Raw genomic sequence first — 24,594 nt, forward strand, 5'->3', positions numbered from 1 at the left:
GGAACGAGCATGACTAGAGCTGATCTCGAAACTGAGCAATCATGGTAGAAAGATCTAAATCAGAGATGCAACCAAGGACCTGATGATCTCATGGCTGAGGTGCAGAGATCCTATGTGGAGATAGGAGAAACTTCCATAGGGGGAGCAACACTGCAGCACTCCACAAATCTGAGCTTAAGGCAGAGTGGTCAGAGAGTAACCTGTCCTCAGTGAAAGACACGTGAAAGCACATAATGGGCTCAAGATTCTCTGGTCTGATGAAACCAAGAATGAACTGTTTGGTGTCATGTCATAACCAAGGGCTATTCATACTCAAATGTATGTAATGGTAAATGGCATTGTATTTATATAGGGCTTTTCTAGTCTTGATGACCACTCAAAGCGCTTTACAGTACAGTTTTACATTCACCCATTCACACACACACACATACAGTGCATCTAATCGCAGCACTTCCTTATTCTATGAGGGGCCATTCGGGTTTCAGCATCTTGCCCAAGAACACTTCGGCATGCAGATGGGTCAGACTGGGGATCGAACTGCCGACCTTCAGGTTGGAGGACGACCACTCTACCCCTCAGCCACAGCCGCCTTTGGATGTGTGTATACATTGATTTTAATCATAATTGAAATTAACCCTATTGAACACTCAAAAGTAATACAATTATATACTTTTTACAAGTCATTTATTCTGTTTTGAGAAGACCCAACTAATCGCTGTTGCAAAACATGATTACATCTAACAGATGGATTACATTGTGTTTCACATTTACTTTGCCATGAATTCTAACACAATTAAGTTACACATTCACAATACAGTTTAAGTGTTGCAGTTACTTATTTGTATAATCAGGAAAAAATAACTAATCCTACAGATCGGCACGTTTTATCTCAGAGCAGAGAATTCACTGAGATCATTTTGACGTAGTGCAACATGAGGCCAGGGATGCTGCGGAGCTAAACACTGAGTCAGCAGTCTGCTAGCAAGTCTGTGATTGGCTGTCTGCCTGGTGCTACATCACAGCTGTTCTTCTTGAGAGTGGAGACTGAGGAAAAGTTATGTAGAACTGCTTTCTGTGTGCTGGAGCTTGTTGAACATTGTAACATCAGTGTAGTACTTGCTTGTATTATTTGGAACCTTTTATGTGTGATAACATACATATGTGTATATATATATAGAGAGATATCTATAAGTATGCACTACCAACTCTATTCCATATTTACAATTTATATATAAATTGAACTGAGCACAAAAGTCAAGCCTGCCATGTAGGGGTCATGAACCCTCAGTTAAGGCATCACCATAATCTGGAATCTGGTCCCCTCCCACGACCAATATTGCAAAATGAAGAATGTCCAGCAGAGGGCAGCAGGTAGAAATGATCATTGGGCTTTCACCGCATTTAAAGTGAATTTAGTGGTGCCCCTCCGGCCCTTTGTGCCCTACGCACAGCGCGTGGTGGGAGCCACTGTACATTACTATATGCTGCATACACATATGAATTGTGGTAGGACATTTTGCATTAAATCTGACATGAGTCTGGAGCGTTTGCTTCCTGAGACGTCGAAAAATACCACAAATTCCCAGTTGGTAATTCGAATAAAATATAGTATTGCATATGTTACTGGAATATATTACATATTACTCTAGGCAAATTCAACTTCAATAAATCATGTGTGTGGTATGAGCCTCTTAGGCGGTGGTAGTATTTTCACTGATGTATCTCATACAAACAGCACTCATCATTTGGCTGAAGTGAACCGTTACAGACTGCTTTGTGGGGATGGATGAGGTTAGGTAATGGTCGGCAGGGATGTATTGGATTTGTCAGAGATGTTTAAGATACCAATAATGACAACATTTTAGACTTTGATCAGTGGAGTATAGTCTCACGTAGACTTTCTTGAGTGTTGACCCAGTTGGACAGAAATATTCATCATGGCTCTGCACAGGCCAGATTAAAAACCAGGCACAATAAGAAACTGCTCCAGGGGCCTTAAGTTTCCGGCTCGGTAGCAGTCAGTATGGTGACACTGTCTGCAGAACTCAAGACTGACATGATGAGGACATTAAGGGAGCACCTGTATTTTAGATGATTTTGCAGCCCTGTTTGTGGATGGGCTCTGGGACATACTATCAATAACTTTAATCACATGATGAATTTTTCTAAATATATAGATATTTGTTCCACCAATCAACTCAAACTTAGCAGAGAACAAACACGGAGCCAATTCAAACACGCATCATGGAAAATTTGTGAAATATTACAAGCTGCCAACTCTCCTGTGTGCCGCCGGATACTGAACCACAGCGGGGCAATGGTTCATACCAGCCTGGCATCTGCTCCATCTTTGTATTCACACAATTCGGAGTCATGATCACGCTCATATTAATTTAGCTGCACCTTTAATATCAATCCTGCATGAGATTTGCCTCAAGCAGCTCACAACATACAGAGATCTCTCTCCGCATCTCCTGCGTCCTCGTATTTCTGTGACGGGACATCAGCCACCAGGTTGACTCGTCTTTCTAATCCCGGTGCATCGCTCCTCATCTCTGTCACATGTTTACTGCTGAATGTCGCGTTCTTGATTAAACGATCAGGGTGATTATGTGAGAGGAATTCATGGAGATGGTCAAACACTCACCCTGTGGAGCGCTCCCCGTTTACTCCCAACAGTTCCTCTGTAAACCCATCGTTCAGCTACGTGCGATCAGTGTGGATCTGAGCTGTGGATGTGAGCTGTGGATGTCAGCTTTGGATGTGAGCTTTGGTTGTGAGCTGTGGATCTGAGCTGTGGGTCTGAGCTGTGGTTCTGAGCTGTGGGTCTGAGCTGTGGGCTGAACTGTGGAAAGAGCTGATGGTGTTTTCACGGCTCAGCAGTGCCATTCTCTTATCATTGCTAATAAATGTTTGTGAGTGGGCTTCCGTTCCGGTGGCATCTGATCACTTCCTATTGGTGCACAGTCCTAGAAAATGACATCATTGGACATATGATGCTCACGGGAACAAATCACTATACAGTCAGATTTTGATTTGTGGTTTTTATCTTTTATAATCTATATATGGTTAAAACAGGTCAAACTTACTTTAATTACAAAAAACGAATCAGAGTTGAAATGATTATTTGGGTCGATTTTTCATGTGATGAGCATAATTGACCAGCAGATGGCGGTGCGGTTAAAGTTCGTTTGGACTGTGATTTCGCTTCACTGCAGGTTGTACATATAGTCAGAAATATTATACCAATATATAAACTTTTACATACATTCACATGACTAAACAAATTAATAAAATAAATGGATTTCCCCCTTTTTTGATTTCACGACTTTGTCGTTTTCAAATATCAACCTCAACTCCATATTCTTTCCATATTTATTGAAGCATCGTTGCACACTGCATAAACCATTGCACTACTTCCCCACTTTAATATCACTGTTGTTGTGTTTTCATGTTCATATATTTATACTTTTGTATATATATTTATATTAAGATTTTAAATGTGTGGAATAGTTAAATGTTGAGCTTAAACTATTCTTCTTTGTTGTCCTTGCTTTGTTTATTTGTCCATATCTGTGTATGTACGTTGAGAGCAACGGAAAAACCGGACCCAAATTCCTTTTATGTGTATGCATACATGGCCAATAAAGCTGATTCTGATATTCAAGTATAGATGATAACCTGACACACATGCACACACTTTTGTACTATTATCTTGTAACGACACTCATTGACACAACACATTCCCTAGCCCCTTACCCTAACCATCCAAACTAAATATCCCACTGATCAAGTGGGGACCGGTCAAAATGTCCTAACTTTCCAAAAACATCCTCACTCTTTAAGGTCTTTGCTTAAAAATGATTAAGACATGAGTGAACATATTTATGTTTGTGCTGAAAGATGCGTGTATGAGTGCTGCCTTACATATCATTAGTTCCTGAATGAAGAGATTAATACTAAGGGTTTTTTTCTGCATAGGAAACTTTCCCATAGGCAGTGAAATTCACCATCAGCAGGAGTGTAAACCTACAGCTCTGTTTATCTGAAGTGAACACCACAGAGCAGGTATCAGACTGTACATAACCAATTACTTTAATATAAATGTGCATCATGATAGTGATGGCAATCACCTACACTGTGTTGTTTTCGACTAATAGCCCATCGCTGGATAAAATAGACCTGTTTGCATCTGAAGTTCCGTATGTGGTTTTGGTTAAAGTTAACATTTCAACCTGCATCTATTTGCTCTGTATCAAGTGTGTGTTGCCAGATGTTCGGCTGCTGTATAGTGAGGAGCACGGTCGTTACGTCACTGCCCGGGGTTTCCTAGTGAAGTGAACCCTACGGCGTCATGGAGGAGGCCGGTTGTCGGAAGAGCCTGGATTGAAATGCAAGCTTTCTACGATCGCAGTTGACCGACGAGCATCGCGGTTTGCTTACATCCACAACGGGAAAGGGGACTTACTTTGGTTTTTTGAGGGAGAGGAAAAACAACATTGCACCAGTTTTACCGAACTGAGTCGTCCGCGGCTGCTCTCCCTAACTGGGAGATAGCTAGCTAGCGCAGGGTAGCGTTAGCTACCAGCAGCTGCTAGCTCACTGTTTAAATAAAAGAAGAAAGGACCTCTGAAGTGAAAAAGCGGATTTGGATAACTATTTCATTGGAGTTTCACAGGTAACATAAAACAATAGCGGATAACACACAGCTTGGAGCTACGCATCCCTCGTTAGGCGAGGAAGTGAGCTAATGTTAGCTGTTGATGTGGTAAAAGCCGCGAGAAGTGAGCGGCGAATTAAAACAAGATGGAAGAGGGTGAAGTTGGGTTAGCTAGTTTTGGTTTCTGGTTTAATATTGAATAGTAAATACGTTTATATATCTTCCGAGCTGCACTACTTGCACAGACATAAGCGTAGTTACTCATCGCTATCTGCTAAACCGCGTGTGTGGACTCTGGTTGGAATGTGAACATTCCAGCGGTTCCCTGCTCAGATGAACTGGGACAAAGTTTTGTAATTTTGTTAGCTTCCGTGGTAGCCGCGTGCTTCAGAACGTTAGCCGATGCTACTTTCCTTGACAACCCCACTAAACGCTGCACTATCATCCCCCTCCATGTTTATCGAACCCACGTTGACGTCTAATAAATAATGGCACGACTTTTAACATTTACCCACATGTTAACTGCATATATCGAGGGATTACAACTGTAATCGTTGCCTATACTGTTTTGTGAGTCTTCTGATTATCTGTTAGTAAATCATAATATTAGCATAACACATAAAAGCTAGCAAACTGCAAGTGCTTGTATTTAAGAGCCAGAGGCTAACCAACTAGATGCTGGTGGCAATATGGTACTGCGGTTTGTTATGAGATCCTGTTTTCCGTCTCTATTTGACGCTAAATAGTGTCTGGCGCGGTGACCGGGTCTGTATATACATTACGACTAACGTGCCCCGCCAATACCTAATGTTTGCGTCGTTAGCCGGTTTTGGCTAGTTAGCAACAAGCTAAGCTGTTGCAGTAGGAAGACCAACTATCCCCCTCACCCCGACAGCATGTGGATTGGTACAACGCCGTTTAGCACAGGGTGTTTTTGACCATGGAAAAGATATAGTCGGGTTCTTTAATATTGAATGGTCCAGGGAGCTTTTCGTCAAAGTGGAAACATGCTGCTGCGCAGGCCTGTTAGGCCGCTGCGTCGAGGGAGAAAATGCAGTGAAGTTCCATGTAGCCACAGCCATCCACACTGATCTGTTTGTTGTGCTTTTAACTTGACAAATTCATCAAGAAAGCGTTCTGTTGTGCAAGCGAGACCCTTTATATCTCCTACGATCTAAGCTCAGATCATCAGTGACTTTAGACACTTAACGTTAAAAATCACGTAAAAGTAAATTGACAGTTCTTCAAGGAAGATTTATTGGTTTGATACAGGGAGGATACTTTGTCAGGTATGGTGTACTCAGCTGTAAATGCTTTAAAACCTATTGCATTTGACTTTATAAGCACCAGGATTTCTACCTGCATTTTATAATTTTCCAATGGTAAATGGTTTGTATTAACAAAGCTTTCTATTCTTGATGGCCACTCAAAGCACTTTACAGTACAGATTTGCAATTCATACACACATTCACACGGTACATTTCTGTGCAGCATTTTTAAACATCATACATCACTCACACTGCAGGCCCAGTGTCAGGGGCAATTTGGGATTCAGTCTATATGTTGGCTCAGTATCTGCCAATAGACACTGGGAGGGCTGCCATAGACCCACCAATCTTCCAGTCAGTGGACAAGCCGTTCTGCCTGCTGAACCACATCAGGCTATGAATTACAGTACAGGATCAAGATACAGTCCTCACAATTTCCAGAGTTTAGTTCTAATGTTTTTATTGTGCATCTTATTTCACAGTTTAACCACGTGGAACGTAGAGGTTGTCAGGGGGGAGTCTATATTTTGGACTTCAACATGGCTGGACGCAGTGAGGAGGAAAGTGCAAGCAACAGCAGTGGAGAATCAAGGTACATTTTTGATGCCTTATTTCAGTTGTTGCAGATAAGATGGGGATGTGTGATTGAATATTTGACCCTTCATTTTTATTATTAGACAGTAGTAGAATTTTTTTGGACCTCTTGTCTCCCATTTCTATGTCTGTGACACTGTCATTTGCAGCTTGCTTACACTGATATCTGTAGTTATAGACTCATGACTGCAAGCATTGTTTTGAACACGTCTGTTTTTTCCTTGTGTATTTTTCAATTCAAGAAAGCTATAATGGCAGAAACAATAACCCCCTGAGCTTAATGATGGCAAAGGAAATAGCCCACCACCAAGTAATCTAACTCAAGTGTGCAGCTGCAAATTAACAAATTGTTTTACTGGATTACATTGGATCTTAATAGGATTCAAAGTTGTAGAAACTTTTATTGCCAATGCAGTTGCATCATTGAAATTAATGATGGGGCTGTCTCGTAATTTGAATTTTTACTCTTATATGACAATGAGATTTGCAAATGATTCATTTCTTATACACAAATCATTTTTTCATGACTTTTCGTTTAATTTGACAGTAATTCTGATGATGAGTCTGGATCGGGGTCTGCATCGGGGTCGGGCTCAGGCTCTAGTTCCAGCTCTTCCAGCAGTAGCAGCCAATCAGGAAGCAGTGACTCAGGAAGTGGCTCAGACTCCGGCAGCCAATCTGACTCTGACACAGAGAAAGCCAAGGAGAAGATGGAACCACCAAATAAGTCAAACATTGATGGAGCTGAGGTAAAGAAATGTGATTTTAAAGAATGATTCATGCCACGTAATTTTTTTTAGCGATGTCTCACTGCTGCATAATTATAACCACTGCTGTCTCAAGATCTGGACAGATGCACATTAAAGATCTGGTCTGGTCGTTACCATGTCAGAGTGTCCTGTTCGAGTATCGGACCTATTTAAACCCATGCGCACGTTGTTCACCTGTAGTTAAGCCAAGTGACCAGAACAATCTGGATTCATAACCCAACGTCCTTGATTAATAACGGAATACATGTGGATATCAGTTTTGTGAGAGACAGACAGACAGACAGGCTGCAGACAAAGTACTGCAGATTATCACAGTGCAGAGGTTTTAAACCTTCTTTGTTGCAGAAGAAGCAATGCACCGTTTATTGAATATAATCTAATCGTAGCCCTCTGAAATAAATAAATACGAAGGGGAAAACAGAAATTGCCTCAATTTCAGTAAAGCACATCCCTGAAAACATCACTAGGATTGATGGCACTTTTTAAGCTTGGATTTCTCCGGCCGATACAATAACCGATAATTACATGCCTCACATGGTCTATACTGATAATAATGTCAATATTCTGTAGCGTATGCACACATGGGGGTAAAACTGCTAAATATAGTAAGAAAATAAGGATGAATTAATAAACCATTGTTAACACAAAAAATGTGTTCTGACTCAGTTCTGAGTGTTTATTTAGATCTTGAGTAAAGTACATCAGAAAACAATTTTGGTGGAGGTCGCAAATTTCCCCTTAAAATGATTTTAAAATTAGATATTTTGACATAAGAGACCCCTAACCCATCTAAGATGTCAATGTATTAATATAGTTAGAATAATGTGCTCTCAAAATATAGGTGATTATAGAACTGAAAGCCTGATTATTCTGACAAAAGCACATGGACTGTATCTAGCAAACTTTCTGCAGTTCTCAAATGCCTGCTGATAGGCACTGCTGCACTTAGACTCCTTTTGGCCTTTTTCCCCCCTCACTAACGCTGGCTGCAAGCACCTTGTATTCTCGCCATACGTCATCGATCTGATGACGGACTCTAATATGACCTATGAGATTGTTAGTTTTAAAATGTTTCCCCCTCTCGCAACCTTTGCGCATTTGTTGCCAATTGCAATCCTACAGTCACTCTCAGTAATTGTGAAAAACTTCCACACCAACGACACAGTTTTCTATTCCGACGTAAACACATCATGATGGTATGAACAGGCACGGATGTATGACGTCATGAGCGCCTCCAGTGTTTATCGAACGTTTGATCGGCTATAATTTTCGATTCCGATAAACAAATAATAATATAAAATCTGATTATCGAGCCGGATAATATATCGGACCGATATATATCGTGCATCCCTATTTTATATTCAATCTCTGCCAATAGATACTTTCACCTAAATATTACAAACCTCCTGTTTTTTTTTACTACTTTTGATATTGAAACAGGAAATTGATAAGCACCAAAAAACGATACAATTCAAACAATAGCCTGCCAAATTCGTGGCAGCCAACAGTTGTTTTATGTAAGTTTCTAAAACCTTGCATATTTTGGCTAACCCTCCACCACCCTCGTTGATTTCAGTTCTGGAAGTCCAACCCCAGTATTCTAGCTGTGCAGAGGTCTGCTATGCTCCGGAAACAACAGCTCCAGCAGCAACAGCTTCAGCAGAGACAAAGCTCCTCGAATAGTGGATCTGATGGGGTTAGTTTTTAACTTTAATTAATTAAAACCAGTACACATTTTCATCTTAAAAGGCAACTAGTCCATACCATTCTGAGATGAATTTAACATCTGTAGATTGATTCATCAACTTTCTGTTTTTTTGATTATAACTATTTAGGACTCATCAAGTGATGAATCAGATTCATCAAGTGGATCCAAAAGGAAAAGAAATTCAGGTTCCTCTGACTCTGGATCAGGTTCTGGATCTGGGAGTGGTTCTGGATCAGACTCTTCAGCAGAAAACAAGAGTGAGGAAACAGCATCAGACTATGAGCCTAGTCACAAAACGAAAAGCAGAAAACCTCCAACCAAGTAAGTGGACAGCTGCACTTTAACGGTTGCCTGGGTACACAGGGTTACATTATTTTCGAGGGCATGACGCTTCCTTTTTCATGAAGAAATTGAAGGGGCGAAATAAAAATTTATCAAATAATGTGTATTTCCCTAAAACTGAGAAGACATATACAAAGAGTATGATATCATTTGAATAGAAAAAAGGCATGGGATACAGTAATTATTTCTAAATGGATTTATTAGTGATGTCCTGAAGTTAAGTTAGCAGATGGGGTGGGTGGGGTAATGCATGTTATTGCATACTTGCTCCTGAATTACTTTCACAGACCGCACATCTCCACTACTACTCACAAATGGGAGCTCTGTTTTCAATTATTTCCTTTCCCAGTGATCACTCAACTTAGCAGTTTAGGTATTGATCATCAGACATCAAATCCTTTACGAAATACTAAGAGTTAATAGAGTTTAAGTTGATATATGCATTCTTTTTTCACTTCTTGTCATGTCTCAGGATGAATTTTCGCAATGGGAAGAAAAGCAGCTCTCAGAAGAAGAAAACAAAGAAGGGCTCTTCATCTGAGGATGATGATGATAACTACAAGAAGGGGGCATCTGCTGGACCACGGCGGCAGGCCACAGTCAACATCAGCTACAAAGAGGATGAGGAACTGAAGACAGACTCAGACGATGTGGTGGAGGCTGTGGGTGAAGATGTCCCACCACCTGATGAAGATGAGTTTGAAACTCTGGAAAGAGTGATGGAGTGTAGGATAGGAAGGAAAAGAGGTAAATATAACACGCTAAAACTGAAAGCCGTTGTTATCCAAGTTCTATTGGTGAATTAATTACTATCCCCATGTTAAAGCCATATGAGAGAAATTGTGATTTATGAATATGAGCTATACAAATAAAATTTGATTGATTGATATTACAATTATATATTTTCCCCAAACAGCAGTAGGAAGTGTGACCACTGTATACGCTATAGAAGCAGACGGGGACCCCAACAGCAACTTCAATCCAAACAAAGAGGCCGGTGATGTCCAGTATTTGATTAAGTGGAAGAACTGGGCCCATATCCACAATACCTGGGAGACTGAAGACACACTAAAGTTGCAGAACGTCAAGGGCATGAAGAAACTGGACAATTTTAAGAAGAAGGACCAGGAAAAAAAGAGATGGTGAGAGCTTGTTTTTTTAATCTTGCCTATTTCATTACAATTAGAAATTCAGACAGTGAGAGTTGCACCACCCCACTGACTACTGAGCAGCAGGAAAGTCTACCTGGACAAATAAGATGACAACAACCACATGATAAACAGTGGCCAGTCATCCTTCCTGGTCAAGACAATGACCATATCCTCACACTAAGGAAATGTATAAATATAAGCATTATTATCCTTATACACACACAGATAAAATATACAAACAACCCACATGTCATCAACTCTATCTTTGTCCTAACTGTTCATTTGAACCTAAACACACCAAAACAATGAGTAGCAGTGTGTCAAAACTTTAGTCACATTTATTCGCTTAACAAAAGAGGACTCATTTATTTCGGTTGAACCGTTGCATTGCTGTTGTGTGGTATTGCAACCAGAGTTTTTGAAATGCTAACCTTTATTTTGTACAAACTGTAAGAATTTGTATTAAACTGAATACAGTGTTTTTCTTTCTTTCTAACTGTTTTTCTTTCTGTCTTCCCAGGTTAAAGGCGGCTTCACCAGAGGATATAGAATACTTCAACTGTCAGGAAGAATTGATTGATGACCTGCACTCTCAGTATCAAATAGTGGAAAGAATCATAGGTGCGCTTTGTGCTGTGTATTGCTCAGTTGTATATTTGAAGTCACTGGATTTGAGTAACTAAATACGTCTCTAACTTCCTTCGAGCAGGTCATTCAAACCAGAAGTCAGTGGCTGGTTACCCAGACTACCTGTGCAAGTGGCAGGGGTTACCATACTCGGAGTGTAGTTGGGAAGACGGCGCCCTGATTTCCAAGAAGTTCCAGAAATGCATCGATGACTATATGACCAGAAACCAGTCCAAGAACATTCCATTCAGAGACTGCAAGGTAATGTATTACCAAGTCTCTACTGGTGGTGGCTGAGTTGATCATGTGTTGCTCCTTGGTCGATTAGTAGAGTTTTTTTAGTTCAGCTTGGTGTAATCTGTGACTGACGAGCGTCTTTTTCTTCCTGTAGGTACTTAAACAGAGACCCAGGTTTTTAGCCTTAAAGAAGCAGCCAGCTTACATAGGAGGTGATGGACTGGAGCTCCGCGACTACCAGCTGGATAGTTTAAACTGGATGGCCCACTCCTGGTGCAAGTACGATTTAAGCATTCCCTAAATTCTATAATTGCATTGTCCAAAAGTGAAACAAACAAGCTCCTCATCTCGTTGTAAAGTGGTCACCGAGATATTTATTAGTGCACTTGTAGAATGTGTCCAGTGTCTGTGGTTACTAGGCCACCATCCAAAGTTTTGCATCCAATTGCACGTTAACAGCTAATATATGAATGGAACATACCCCATGGTCAAATGCTGAATGTTTCATAACTCAGATGTGTTGCAGATATCAAATCTGAACTTTGCTATTTCTCTCTTCTGCTTTGTCATCATTGGTAGAGGCAACAGTTGTATCCTTGCAGATGAGATGGGTTTAGGGAAGACCATCCAGACCATCAGCTTCCTCAACTACATGTTCAATGAGCACCAACTATATGGACCTTTCCTGCTCGTTGTTCCTCTCTCTACACTCGTCTCCTGGCAGAGAGAAGTCCAGCTTTGGGCGCCTAAGATGAATGTTGTGGTGTACCTGGGAGACATCAGCAGCAGGACCATGGTATGATGATTCAGGCACCTGTTAAACACACAGTATAGGTGAATGTCTCGTCACGAGGTCTTACCGGGGGAATATTTGTACTGGATTGGTACAATTTCACATTCCCTCCTTTCCTTCAGTTGATGGTGCAAGCATCGTGATTGCAGTATGTTAATGGCTGTCTTAACATTTTGGATGTTTTCTTTTCACTCTTGTTTTGATTTTATAGATCAGGACACATGAGTGGATGCATGTCCAAACCAAGAGACTGAAATTGAACATCCTTCTCACAACATATGAGATTCTTCTCAAAGATAAGGTCAGCAATGATTAAAGTTCTTCTGTTCAAAATATGTACAGTACAATGTTAACATGTAACATAACTGTATATGTGTCTCCAGTCCTTTTTGGGTGGTGTTAACTGGGCATTCATTGGTGTGGATGAGGCGCACCGACTGAAGAATGACGATTCCCTCCTCTATAAGACCATGATGGACTTCAAGTCCAATCACAGGCTTCTGATCACGGGAACACCGCTGCAGAACTCGCTGAAAGAGCTCTGGTCCCTCCTGCACTTCATTATGCCTGAGAAGTATGCCACATCAGTTGTTACACTCGAAGACTAACTTGGTTTTTGTAGCTGAAGTATAATAACCATGTCCAGTACATTCTGATATTTATCACAGCAAGAAGTGATGTGTTTCCCATTATCTATCTAGCCTTTGGTGACCCGCCATATTCTTATTAAACTTTGAAAGGCCTTGGTTATACAAACAAAAGACGTAGAGAAACTTAGACGTGTGCAATAAGTAAAAGTTTTGTTTCGTTACTGGTCTTTATCCAGTAGGTAAGCTTCATTAAAAACGATCATGATAAATGGTAGTGTAGCAATATGAAACACTGTATCATACAAACAAACCTGAGATGCTTTGTACAAAGTAAGACGATAAGTTGTTTGCATGTTCTGCATCTAAGTAGGAATTAAAGAGGAATTGTAACTTGAGTTGACCGTATCACTACAACCTCACCATGTTTTTCTCATGTTTTTAAGGTTTCACTCTTGGGAGATATTTGAGGAGGACCATGGTAAAGGCAGAGATTCAGGCTACACCAGTCTGCACAAAGAACTGGAGCCTTTTCTATTGCGCAGAGTCAAGAAGGACGTGGAGAAATCCCTTCCGGCCAAAGTGGAGCAGATCCTCCGAGTGGAGATGAGCGCCATTCAGAAACAGTATTACAAGTAAGAGGTGGAAACTACCTTTTGTCAATGCAAATATGGTGTTATGTTATAGTTATCGCCATGGACCTTTAATCTCACACCAGCTTGCCAGGTTAGCAAACCTTACATCAGGGGTGTCCAAACTTTTTGTCCCGAGGGCCACATACAGAAAAAAATACGAAGGACAGGGCCAATCACGCCGCCACCACCCCCCCCTGCCCTGGAGCGGACTGTTGACAGTGTGACTCAACCACGTCGCATTCTGAGGAACGTGGCGACGTTCTGAGGGACAGCTGGCAAGTCAGGGCTAAGCAGTGCAATACAGTGGGCCATAGTCCAGACGCCTTCTTTGTGTGTGGTTGTCGTTTAACAGGGTGTGACATCCTCTGTCCTCAACCCTCAGCAAGAGTAAGGACAAGTGGTCATACTTTCTGACCTCTTCTGCCAAACGCTCTTCAATTTGGTCCATAGTTGTTCTTCTAAATCTTCCATGGTTTCTGCCGGTATTACGAGGCATGAAACCGGAAATGTGACTCCGGAAAGGATGTAGTTGGCGGACCAATCACAGCCTTGCGGGCTGCGTGAAGCTTGCGTAGCTTTGTTGTGTAGTTACAAAAATTGGGCAACGCGTGCTTGCTAGCCCCTTGCATGTCTCTGAAAACGCAGAAGCATGCGCCGGCCTTAAGTGCATCAACCTTGAGGGTACAAACCCAGAACAACAAGAATCAAGAAAGTTAAAATTTTTCAAAAAAAAATAAAGCAAAACAAAGTGCTATAAGTAAGTGCCATTTAAGTGCTACTAAATTGTTCGTAAAAAAATATATTATATTTTAAGACATTGATGCGGGCTACGTGGCACGTTTGTGTTGCTGGTGACAAGATAAATTGTGAACCAGGAAACCAAAGTCGAAGCAGATTAAGCCTTATTGCACCACTGCAGGTTTGATTGGAGAAATTGAGTGTAGGAGATCCCACTGAAAGATTGTCAAGACTAAACTGATGTTCTGGTCGTTTATTTGGGCCGTCCTTATATCTCTGTAAACACCTAAATACAACTGAAAACACCTTAAAACAACCGTGGACACCGTGAAAACTTGTGCTTCTTTGGAGGCTCGCTACAAACATAAACCTTTTCCCTCGAAGTTTCCGTCGTCACAGGGAGTCCGTGACTCTACCGGAACCATTTCAAAATAAAAGCATGTAACATGTCACAATAAAACAACAGAAAGACACTTCTGGCGATATAAACAATAACACATGGTGGGTTAGTTACATTGAGTATCCTGAGTTTTTGAAGCAGGGATGATTTTTGAACACAACCCCAACTATTCTATCGATTAAAAGAGCCCTACAAACTCAACTCTTTTCCATCCAAATTAGTTGGTATAAGTTGATTATGAAATAATGACAATTGGCTCCTTTCGCATTACCAGTGAAGGAGTGAACCTGCTGCACAACACGAGATGTAGCGTGACGCGCACAGTCAGGACATCAGGGTTAAAGTTGTAATTGATTAATAACTAAATACATGTGATTATAAGTTTGAGGGGGAAGAGGGGCAGAGACTAGCACACACACACTCCTGCAGACATAAATTCTTCCAGCAGATCATAACGCAACAGTGGCACTGATTTGATTTAAATAGCTAAAAAGATATAGCGCTAGTATTTTTTCCCATATTGCTCAGCCCTAATATATATATATACCTCTGTTTTTGTATGTGTATATTACATTTTTGCCCGGATGTTTTCTGTTTGTGATCAGATGGATCCTGACTAGGAACTACAAGGCTCTGAGTAAAGGTACCAAAGGCAGCACATCAGGATTCCTAAACATCATGATGGAGCTCAAGAAGTGTTGTAACCACTGTTACCTGATCAAGCCTCCAGAGGACAACGAGTTCCTCAATAGAGCTGAAGCCTTGCAGGTCTGTTTATTTTGTGTTAATATCTTTTAACGACCGGGTTTCTATTACTGCTAACAAGTTTTGCCTTTCAAAAAGAAATGTGACTCAACTTCTACTTGTCAACATAAAATCCTGGTTTCGTGATCCTAAATAATATTAGCAGCATCATGTTTAGAGGGATATGAGTGAAAACCAGAATCAGTTTTAAAACTTTGAAATTGATGTTCATATGAAGATGATGATGGAAGATTTTTAAGCAAAGGAGACACGGAATCAATTTGGTTAGATAAACAAACGCATAATCTGATGAGGTTCATTGGATGAAACACATCAATCAATCAAATTTTATTTGTATAGCCCATATTCACAAATCACAATTCGTCTCATAGGGCTTTAACATGGTGTGACATCCTCTGTCCTTAACCCTCAGCAAGAGTTAGGAAAAACTACCAAAAAACCTTTTTAACAGGGTAAAAATAAGTAGAAACCTCAGAGAGAGCCACATGTGAGGGATCCCTCTCCCAGGACGGACAGAAGTGCATTAGATGTCAGCTGTAGGAAAACATCAAGATTAAAGTTTTTAGCAGCATTGATGAGGGTAAACATTTTGAAGGATAACTTCAATACTGTATGTCAAGCAGTTCTGCTGCAATCATAGTCTATGGTCAGCAGCCAGCAAGATCATGATCCATCATCCAGATCACATGCTACTATAGTCCACAGTCATTGTCCATGCCGCTTATTAGGATCCATCATCAGCCGCCGCCTCGGTTGTGGTCCACCACCATTATATGATGGCAACCCGACACAGGATCCGCCATTACCACTACGATCAGCCCGCACGATATAGAATCCGCCAAACTGGATCCACCGTTGCGACCTCTGATGCGCGATCCACAAATCGTAATCCATGGTGCGGCTACAGCGGGCCCGGATCTGCGGGCGATAAAGCAAAGGGACTCGGGGAAGGGGTCCAGTCAGTAACATGTAATGATGAGATATGATTAGGGCTGCTCGATTAATCGAAATTTAATCGTGATTTCGATTATGATGTCAAACAATCTCCAAACTACTATAATCGCGTTGAGACGATTATTTGGAATTTTTTTCCGAAAGAGACGCGCATGCGCAATTCAGTCCTTCCCCCAAAGCATTCAGCGGCCCAGCTGACTGGCACTCACTCTCAAGCAGCTGTAAAGTGAAGGAGGCGAGTTGTGTGTGTGGTGATCGGTGGTGAAAAAACAGCGCGAGTGGAGAAGCATGGAGGGCAGCAGCACACCATGTAGCGGCCGCGCTGCTCGCTCCCGCCTGGCTGTTCAGACCTGTCAGACCGGACCCGCATTTCTCCGCGCTGGTCAGTCGGTCAGAGAGTGTTAGGGTTACCATCATTAAGGGTTTGAACAACCGGGCACCGATATCCTGGTTTCACGGAGGAATAAGACATGCAGCCGTCCTCTGTGTTTACCGGAACCGTAAGTGGTAAAAAAAAATAAAGCATAGACTTCAGAATAAGGGCACATATTAATAATCGTTTGAATAATCTTGATTTTGATATTGTCCAAAATAATCGTGATTATGATTTTTTCCATACTCGAGCAGCCCTAGATATGACTTACTTCGATGTGATAGGGATGGAGAAGCTCGAAAGAGAAGCTCTGTGTGTCATGTGTCATAAGTTCCCTTTGCGTCTTAGCGTCATCTGGGGTTTTTGCCTTGTAATCAATGATACAATGGTACAGGCCAAACTTGGGGGTACACTGAGGCTCAAGGTAAATCTGACTGGCTACTGGTTTGTATGGTAGTACGATGAAAACCATGTGGCCCACTCAGTAGATCAAACATCAATACCTCTATGCCTTTTTAAACTAAACGCTTCCTATTTTAGAACATAGGACAAGTAACGTTCTGCTGCACTAATTAGCTCTAACTATAAGCTTTATCAAAAAGGAAGGTTTTGAGCCTACTCTTAAACGAACAGATGGTATCTGCCTCCCAAACTGAAAGTGGTAGATTATTCCACAGGAGAGGGGCTTGATGGCTGAAAGCTCTGGCTCCTACTCTACTTTTAGAGACTTTAGGGACAACAAGTAAGCCTGAGTTCTGGGAGCGGAGTGCTCTAGTGGGTTGATAGGGTACTAACAGCTCTTTAAGGTAAAATAGCGTCATATTATTCGGGGACTTGAAAGTGATGAGGAGCATTTTAAATTCTATTCTAGATTTAACCGGAAGCCAGTGTAGCGATGCTAATACTGGAGAAATGTGCTCTGTTTTCTTGGTTCTCGTCAGGGTGCGTGCTGCGGCATTTTGGAAAAGCTGTAAAGTCTTAAACAACTTACTGCTGGAGCCTGAGAGTAATGAATTACAGTAGTCCATTCTCTATGTAACAAAGGCATGGACTAGTTTTTTTGCGAAAGGACATGTCTAATTTTTTAGATATTACGCAATTGGAAAAAGGCTGTCCTAGAAATTTGTTTTAAGTGTGAATTAAAGGACAAATCGGGATCAAAGATCACTCCCAAGTTCCTGACTGTGCCATTGGAAGCAAGGGCAATGTCGTCTAGCGCAACTATATCATGAGATAATGTATCTCTAAGGTGTTTAGGACCAAGTATTATAACCTCTGTTTTATCTGAGTTAATAAGAGAAAATTGCGGGTCATCCAGGTTTTTATATCCTTGAGACATGCTCGAAGTTTAGTTAATTGATTATTTTGTTCAGGTTTTAATGACAAGTATAACTGGGTGTCATCCGCATTAGGGATGGGCATAATTAATCGACAATCGATTAATTGATCATTAATAATTTCGTCGATGAAATAATTTTTTCATCGAGAAATTCGCTAATTACACATTTGACCACAGGGGGCAGTGTTTGAAAAAAACGCCACAGTCCTACTCAGTTACTTGCGAGTTACCGTGTAGTTCCATTTCCAAAGTAAATATGAAGAGGTCACGGCGAAGTGTTGCATGGGACCATTTTGAGTTAAAAAATGACTTTGTTCACTGCCAATACTGCGAAGCTATCCCAGAGGCTGGGGGAGACAAGGAGCCTGCGTTGTCTGACACGGACGAGGGGAGTGCACACACCGGAGCCGCGGCCAGGCTAGCCAAGTTAGCACGGAGCTACCTGTGTATCACGGCGACGTCAGTCCCCTCAGAGCGGGTTTTTCTTCGGCTGGACTGACGGTCACCAGGCTGCGTTCGCGTCTGACCCCAGAGCATGTTAACATGCTCATCTTTCTCAACACAAATCAGTAGGCTGGTGCTGAAGTTGTATGTGAGTTACTGGTTATTTTTATGAAGCTTTCTCGACTCGGTACCTTGTTTGATAGTTTTGAGTTACATTTGGCAAAACCTGTCAGACCTAAGTATTATATATTTGTAGTTGTTGTTTAACATTATGTTTTTTTATATTATTATTATTTTATTTTGGAGGGGAAAAAAACGAGGGTCAGTTGTGTTTAGTAGCACCGGCTTCTAGCTGTCGGCTCCGCTGCTTAAGATTACGGCAGCGCATATTTTGTTCATCTTGTAATAAAGATTTTTTTTCACTGCATTTTAATGTAGCTTATAAATAGTGAATCTTTGAACTTGAAAATATTAATGATTAATCGAAAATTCATCATTAACTCTCCCGACGATCGACGAAGACAATTTAATCGAACGCCCATCCCTAATCCGCATAGCAGTGGAAATTTACAGAGTGTGCCCTGATAATTTTTCCTAGTTGAAGCATATATAATGAGAATAAAATTGGGCCGAGCACAGAGCCCTGTGGAACACCATGGTTAACTTTGGTGTGCACAGATGACTCATCATTAATTTGCACGAATTGGGAGCAATCAGAAAAATAAGATTTAAACCAGTTGAGGGCGGTTCCATTAATGTTAATTAACTGTTTAAGTCTTTGTAATAAAACTTGATGGTCAATTGTGTCGAATGCTGCACTGGGATCTAACAGAGAGAGGACAGACACAAGTCCCTGATCTAAAGCTATAAGAAGGTCATTTTTGACTTTTGCTGAGGCTGTCTCTGTGCTGTAATTGGCTCTGAACCCCGACTGAAAGTCCTCATATATAATATTTTACTGGAGAAACTTACACAGCTGATTGGCTTCAACTTTTTCTAAGATTTTAGACATGAAGGGGAGATTAGATATTGGTCTGTAATCGGCTAAAACCTCTGGGTCTAGGGTGGGTTTTTTGAGAAGGGGTTTGATTATAGCTATTTTACTGTGGTACATAACCTGATTTGAATAGTAGGCAGCTCTTGCTTTGTGGAGAGCCTTTTCATAATCTTTAACACTATTCTTCCAGTCTGAGATTTTCAACACGGTTGCTGGAGCGCCACTTCCTTTCTAGTTTTCTTGATAATTGTTTTAACTCATTTGTCTGGGAATTATACCACGGAGCTAATTTACTATGTTTTGCATTTTTTCTTTTTTAAGAGGCGCTATTGAGTCTAATGTTAATCTTAATGAGTCTGCAGAGCTATCGACGAGATGATCGATCTCAATAGAACTCGGGTTTTTAAAGAATTTGTTGTTTATATCGACGGATAATACAGGTTTAAATGTAATTGGAATTATTTCCTTAAATTTAGCTACAGAACTATCAGGTAGACCTCTAGTTTTTTATTAGTGGCATATATTCAGTTATTGATAAATCAAAGGTTATTAAATTATGGTCTGATAGAACTGAATTGTGCGGAAGTACTGTTAAATGTTCAATTCCGATAATACAAGGTCAAGAGTGTGTACAACAATGAGTAGGTTGGTGTACACACTGACTGAAACCAATTGAGTCTAGTATCGAAATAAATCCTACGCCAAGGCTATCTTTATTATTGTCAACATAAATATTAAAGTCACCCACAATAATAATTTTATTGGTCTTTAGGACTAGGTTTGATAAAAACTCAGGGAATTCTGTAAAAGAATTCGGTATAAGCCCCCAGAGCACGGTAAACTACAGCAAATATGATTGGCTGTTGGTGTTTCCTGGATTGGCGTGGAAGACTAAGAACAAGACATTCAAATGAGTTATAGCTGAGTTTAGATTTAGGATTAATTGATTGACTGGAGTTAAAAATAGCAGCAACTCCACCTCCTCGCCCAAATTCTCTGGGAACCTGTGAATTTATATGACTGGGGGGAGTTGATTCATTTAGACTGACATATTCATCAGGATGCAGCCATGTGTCAGTGAGGGACAATAAATCTATGTTGTAATCGGAGACTTCTTCATTAACTAAAATAGCCTTTGATGACAGTGATCTAATGTTTAAAAGACCACATTTAAAAGTCTTAGTTCACTGTGAACCACCTCGACAGCCGGCGGTTAAAAGACAACATGCGGCTATACATGTCATCACCTGTTGTGTTAGGGAGAGGGCCAGAGAAAACTACTGTGTCTGACATCGTTTTGGCGAAAGCACACAAAGACTCAACATTCACTTTAGTGACCTCCGACATGCTACGCCAGGAGTCGTTGCTGCCGACGTGAATTACGATTTTATTTTATTTACGTTTAGTTTTAGTCGGCAACTTCAGTTTATATTCGATGTCGCCGGCTCTGGCCCCTGGGATACAGCTGACTATGATCGCTGGTGTCGCTAACCTGACGTTTCTCAGAACCGAGTCGCCAATAATCAGAGTTTGTTTCTCAGCGGGTGCGTCGCTGAGTGGAGAGAATCTATTTGAAATGTGAGCTGGTGGCTCTTTAATCGTGGGCTTTTTAAGACTAGTACTATGCCCCCTCCGGACCGTCACCCAGCAGCCCTCGGCTCCCTGCTGCATGGGACAAGTTGAGGGACTGCTACTTAAGGCCAAGCTTGGGGGCTCCGCGGTGGCTAGCGGGGGCCGGCTAACTACAGCTAACGGAGGTTCTAAGCTGCAGAGCCGAGCTTCTAAGTCGCTAAGCCTCGCCTCCATCGCTACCAACAAAACTATATTTATTACAAGTACCACTACTGTTAAGGGAGGTAGAGGAGTAAGGAAATATTCGACACTCGGAGCAAGGTGGAGCAAGAGGGAGAGAGAGAGAAGACATCGCTGCTATATAGCTACAAGGGTGAGCTCAAACAGAACAAATAATCACTAAGCACCAGAGAGTAGGAGTTGGTATGTGTGGGTGTTAAACTACAGAGCGGTGATTTTTACCGGTAGTAATTCAGAGAAACAGCTGTGTTTAGCAAAGGAGCTAGTTCAGAGAGCGACCACCACCATCGGCAAGAAAACAGGAAATGATGCAGCACGCTTACCATAATGACGTCAGGCAGGGGTACATCCAGTTGATGATTATCGAACCTGCCATTCTGCCATTTGACCAGCATTGCCACTTCCTTCTCCCCAGTCTTTGACTTGGTTTGGCTCTGATGACCCTATCAGTATTAATGCGAATCAATTAAATATGTATTACATTTTGCCTTAATTGATCAAACTCCCCAAAATGTGTCATGTAAGGTCCATCTGCATCCATTCTGCTGTAGAAACAGTATTACTGTATTAGTATGAAAACTGTATAATAATTATTCATATCATAGTTTGTGCAGATATCCTGTTGACATTTGTTTTTATCTGCTGAGGGGGCTTGGCAGATACTCTTTTGGAACATCTAAGTGGGTGTGCTTAATTCCAGAAGCAAACTGAATGAACACAGTTCCGCGTATATTTATGTATTTCCTGACATTACTTGAGGAGGCTTGACCAATAACAGTAAGCCATTCTTTTCTTCCAACAGCATCTAATCCGCAGCAGTGGCAAGCTGGTTCTGTTAGACAAACTTCTGGTGCGTTTGAAGGAGCGAGGCCACAGGGTTCTCATTTTCTCCCAGATGGTACGGATGTTGGATATCCTTGCTGATTACCTGAGGAGCCGACAGTTCCTCTTTCAGGTAGCTATACACTGTTCTCACATGACCATCACCCACTGTACATACCCTCCCCAAGCACTTTATCCAGAACACCACACCAATACCGCTGCTCAACCGTTTGCGCTCAAGACAGGCCCAGTTCTTTGTGGGATAGATTCCACGAGATGTTTGAAATGTCTCTCATTCAACTGGCCATTTGGTCTACTGCAGACCTTTTCCTGCCTGCAGAGTAATATTGTAGTGGTAAGATTTTAAAGTTCCAATGAGCACAGCAACCACCGTAATTAAAAAACGGAAGACATTTCAAGCACCAGATCTTTTCTTAGACTTGTCCGTTTGGCTAAAAAGAGGGCGGTGACCAAGAACCTAATGGAAGGAAGACCATGTCAGTAGCACTCAACCCAATTCAATGAATGGCACAAAGTTTGCAAAAGTGAAGGGGTCTGAATACTTTCTAATGCTACTGTATGCTTATTATAAATTTCTGAATTTGAAATGTTGTCTTTTCGTGTAGAGATTAGATGGCTCCATCAAAGGAGAGATGAGAAAGCAGGCGTTGGACCACTTTAATGCTGAGGGCTCAGAGGTAAGTTCTGTGATGTAGCTAACAGTAAATGTAGTTTATTATTCATTTAAATATACCAGGACCATATAGTCAACCTCTACTTGTGTGCCTAGGACTTCTGCTTCTTGTTATCAACGCGTGCCGGAGGTCTGGGTATAAACCTGGCATCGGCTGACACAGTAGTCATATTTGACTCGGACTGGAACCCTCAGAATGATCTGCAGGCCCAGGCCAGAGCCCACAGAATCGGACAGAAAAGACAGGTAGGGAGCATGTGCCATTCACCTCTCCATTTCATGTTCTTTGTTTGTTGTAATGTGTTTTGCCACAGGTACACAGCTGTCACATATATGCATCATGGAGTTGGCAGTCAGTAAGATTACATGTCAATGTTTAGTTGGGAAGATGGAAGTGTTTTAAGTCAAATTTTCAACAAAAGCGAGGCCGTCACTTGTGGTGGTTTTGAAAGCTGAAATTGTTTCCAGTAGAGCCAGGACCTAGCCTGAATACCAGACGAACTTAGCCCCGCCCACAACATTTGAGGTCGGGAAGTTCGGTCTGGCATTGCTCCGTTGGGGAGAAACTATGCCCGAACAGAAGCTTTTCGGACCAATCAAATTGTTAGGGCGGGCTTTATACGATGATGGACAGATGATCAACAGTAACGTAATCAACCACGTCACCAAAGAGTGCCTGGGTTGAATTAGTTTTCAACAAACATGCCTGCCGCTGGAGAGCTGAGCTGTGTAGATGCTGCCATTGAGTCTGTTTTAGAAGACATCAACAGCGCATTCATTTTGAAAGAGGAAAACGACTCGTAAGCGCAGCCAAGCCTTAAATAACAGCTGGCTCCCATCCACTCCCATGTTAAACCTTTGTGCCTGTCACACCGGAGGCTGAAGCGCCGCGCTGCGCCAAGGCTGCCTAGCGCCGTGCAGAGATCGTTTCGGCGTCGAGTCTATTTTTTGCGCCTGATGCAATGCGTATCGCGCCAGGAAACTCACTGAAAAATGATTTTAAACGATATTGATGACATATTTTATATGATATAAATGATCAAATATGCATCCCATACTTTGAATTCCCCTTCTGTTGTCCTGGAGTTTTGATTTTACCAATGACATTATTAAATGTCCCCCTCTGCCCATCCACTACAGCCACACAAGCAGTCATAAAGATAAAAAGAGTATTCGTATAAGTATTCTCCACATAGACTTGAGTGGAGAATACGTTATTTACCCTCAACATTCGACATTTAACAGAGCAAACAGCGGAGAAGGTCTTCAACATCGATGACATTAAATTAATAATTGAAGTGGAGAAGTACAGGATACTACTGGATCAACGGGTGATATTATTAGCGCTGCCCGGCCTTCCGCTTCCAGTGTGAACCCGGCGTTATCGTTGTGGATGAAGTTCATCTAACTTACAAATGGTAAGAGAAAGACTGTCTGACTTAGTAAATAACTCACAATGTCGTGATATGAATCAAATCTTGTAAACATAGTATCATAGGTGTCGTAAGTTCGCTTGAGTTCTGTTGACAACAACTATGCGTCGCTTACCATACTACTACGTTGCTCTGATTGGTTGTAGGTCTATCCAATTGAGCGAAGAGGCTTTTTTTTTTTCTGGTTCGGTTGAAACACGCCCCATAATCACAGCCCAATGGAGCGGTATCAGACTCATATTCTGACTAGAATTATGAGTATGACAACGTCAGGCTAGCCAGGACCAGGAAACCAGGAAATTTAAATTAACAGTTGTTTCACACTCAAAAGGATACCAGAGACTAGAGATGGTATTAAGTTGCTATGAGTTCACCAACTCTAGAGTCATCTCCTAGCCAGACTGTACCCATTGAAGAAATCTTCTATGAAAATGACTCGGACTTGAGGTAG

At 41.5% G+C, this 24,594-nt stretch overlaps 1 protein-coding gene across 2 annotated transcripts in view; it reads left to right on the plus strand.

Moving 5' to 3' along the window:
• Positions 1-4,334: 4,334 nt before the first annotated feature.
• Positions 4,335-24,594, plus strand: part of chd1 (chromodomain helicase DNA binding protein 1) — a 37,285-nt gene continuing 17,025 nt past the window's right edge. The window contains exons 1-18 of one of the 2 annotated variants that reach the window (XM_053410719.1): positions 4,335-4,678; positions 6,411-6,520; positions 7,070-7,271; positions 8,869-8,988; positions 9,128-9,321; positions 9,815-10,089; positions 10,259-10,484; positions 11,014-11,114; positions 11,203-11,381; positions 11,512-11,636; positions 11,937-12,153; positions 12,362-12,451; positions 12,534-12,724; positions 13,184-13,372; positions 15,116-15,278; positions 21,997-22,149; positions 22,643-22,714; positions 22,807-22,956. In XM_053410719.1, the coding sequence (XP_053266694.1) occupies positions 6,468-6,520; positions 7,070-7,271; positions 8,869-8,988; positions 9,128-9,321; positions 9,815-10,089; positions 10,259-10,484; positions 11,014-11,114; positions 11,203-11,381; positions 11,512-11,636; positions 11,937-12,153; positions 12,362-12,451; positions 12,534-12,724; positions 13,184-13,372; positions 15,116-15,278; positions 21,997-22,149; positions 22,643-22,714; positions 22,807-22,956 (2,700 nt within the window). In that variant the 5' untranslated portion in view covers positions 4,335-4,678; positions 6,411-6,467. Of the gene's footprint in view, positions 4,679-4,794; positions 5,950-6,410; positions 6,521-7,069; positions 7,272-8,868; positions 8,989-9,127; positions 9,322-9,814; positions 10,090-10,258; positions 10,485-11,013; positions 11,115-11,202; positions 11,382-11,511; positions 11,637-11,936; positions 12,154-12,361; positions 12,452-12,533; positions 12,725-13,183; positions 13,373-15,115; positions 15,279-21,996; positions 22,150-22,642; positions 22,715-22,806; positions 22,957-24,594 lie in introns of those variants that run through there. The other variant, XM_053410720.1, reaches the window with a different exon arrangement.

The sequence above is a fragment of the Pleuronectes platessa genome, chromosome 19 (genome assembly GCF_947347685.1).
Source record: "Pleuronectes platessa chromosome 19, fPlePla1.1, whole genome shotgun sequence".
NCBI lineage: Eukaryota > Metazoa > Chordata > Actinopteri > Pleuronectiformes > Pleuronectidae > Pleuronectes > Pleuronectes platessa.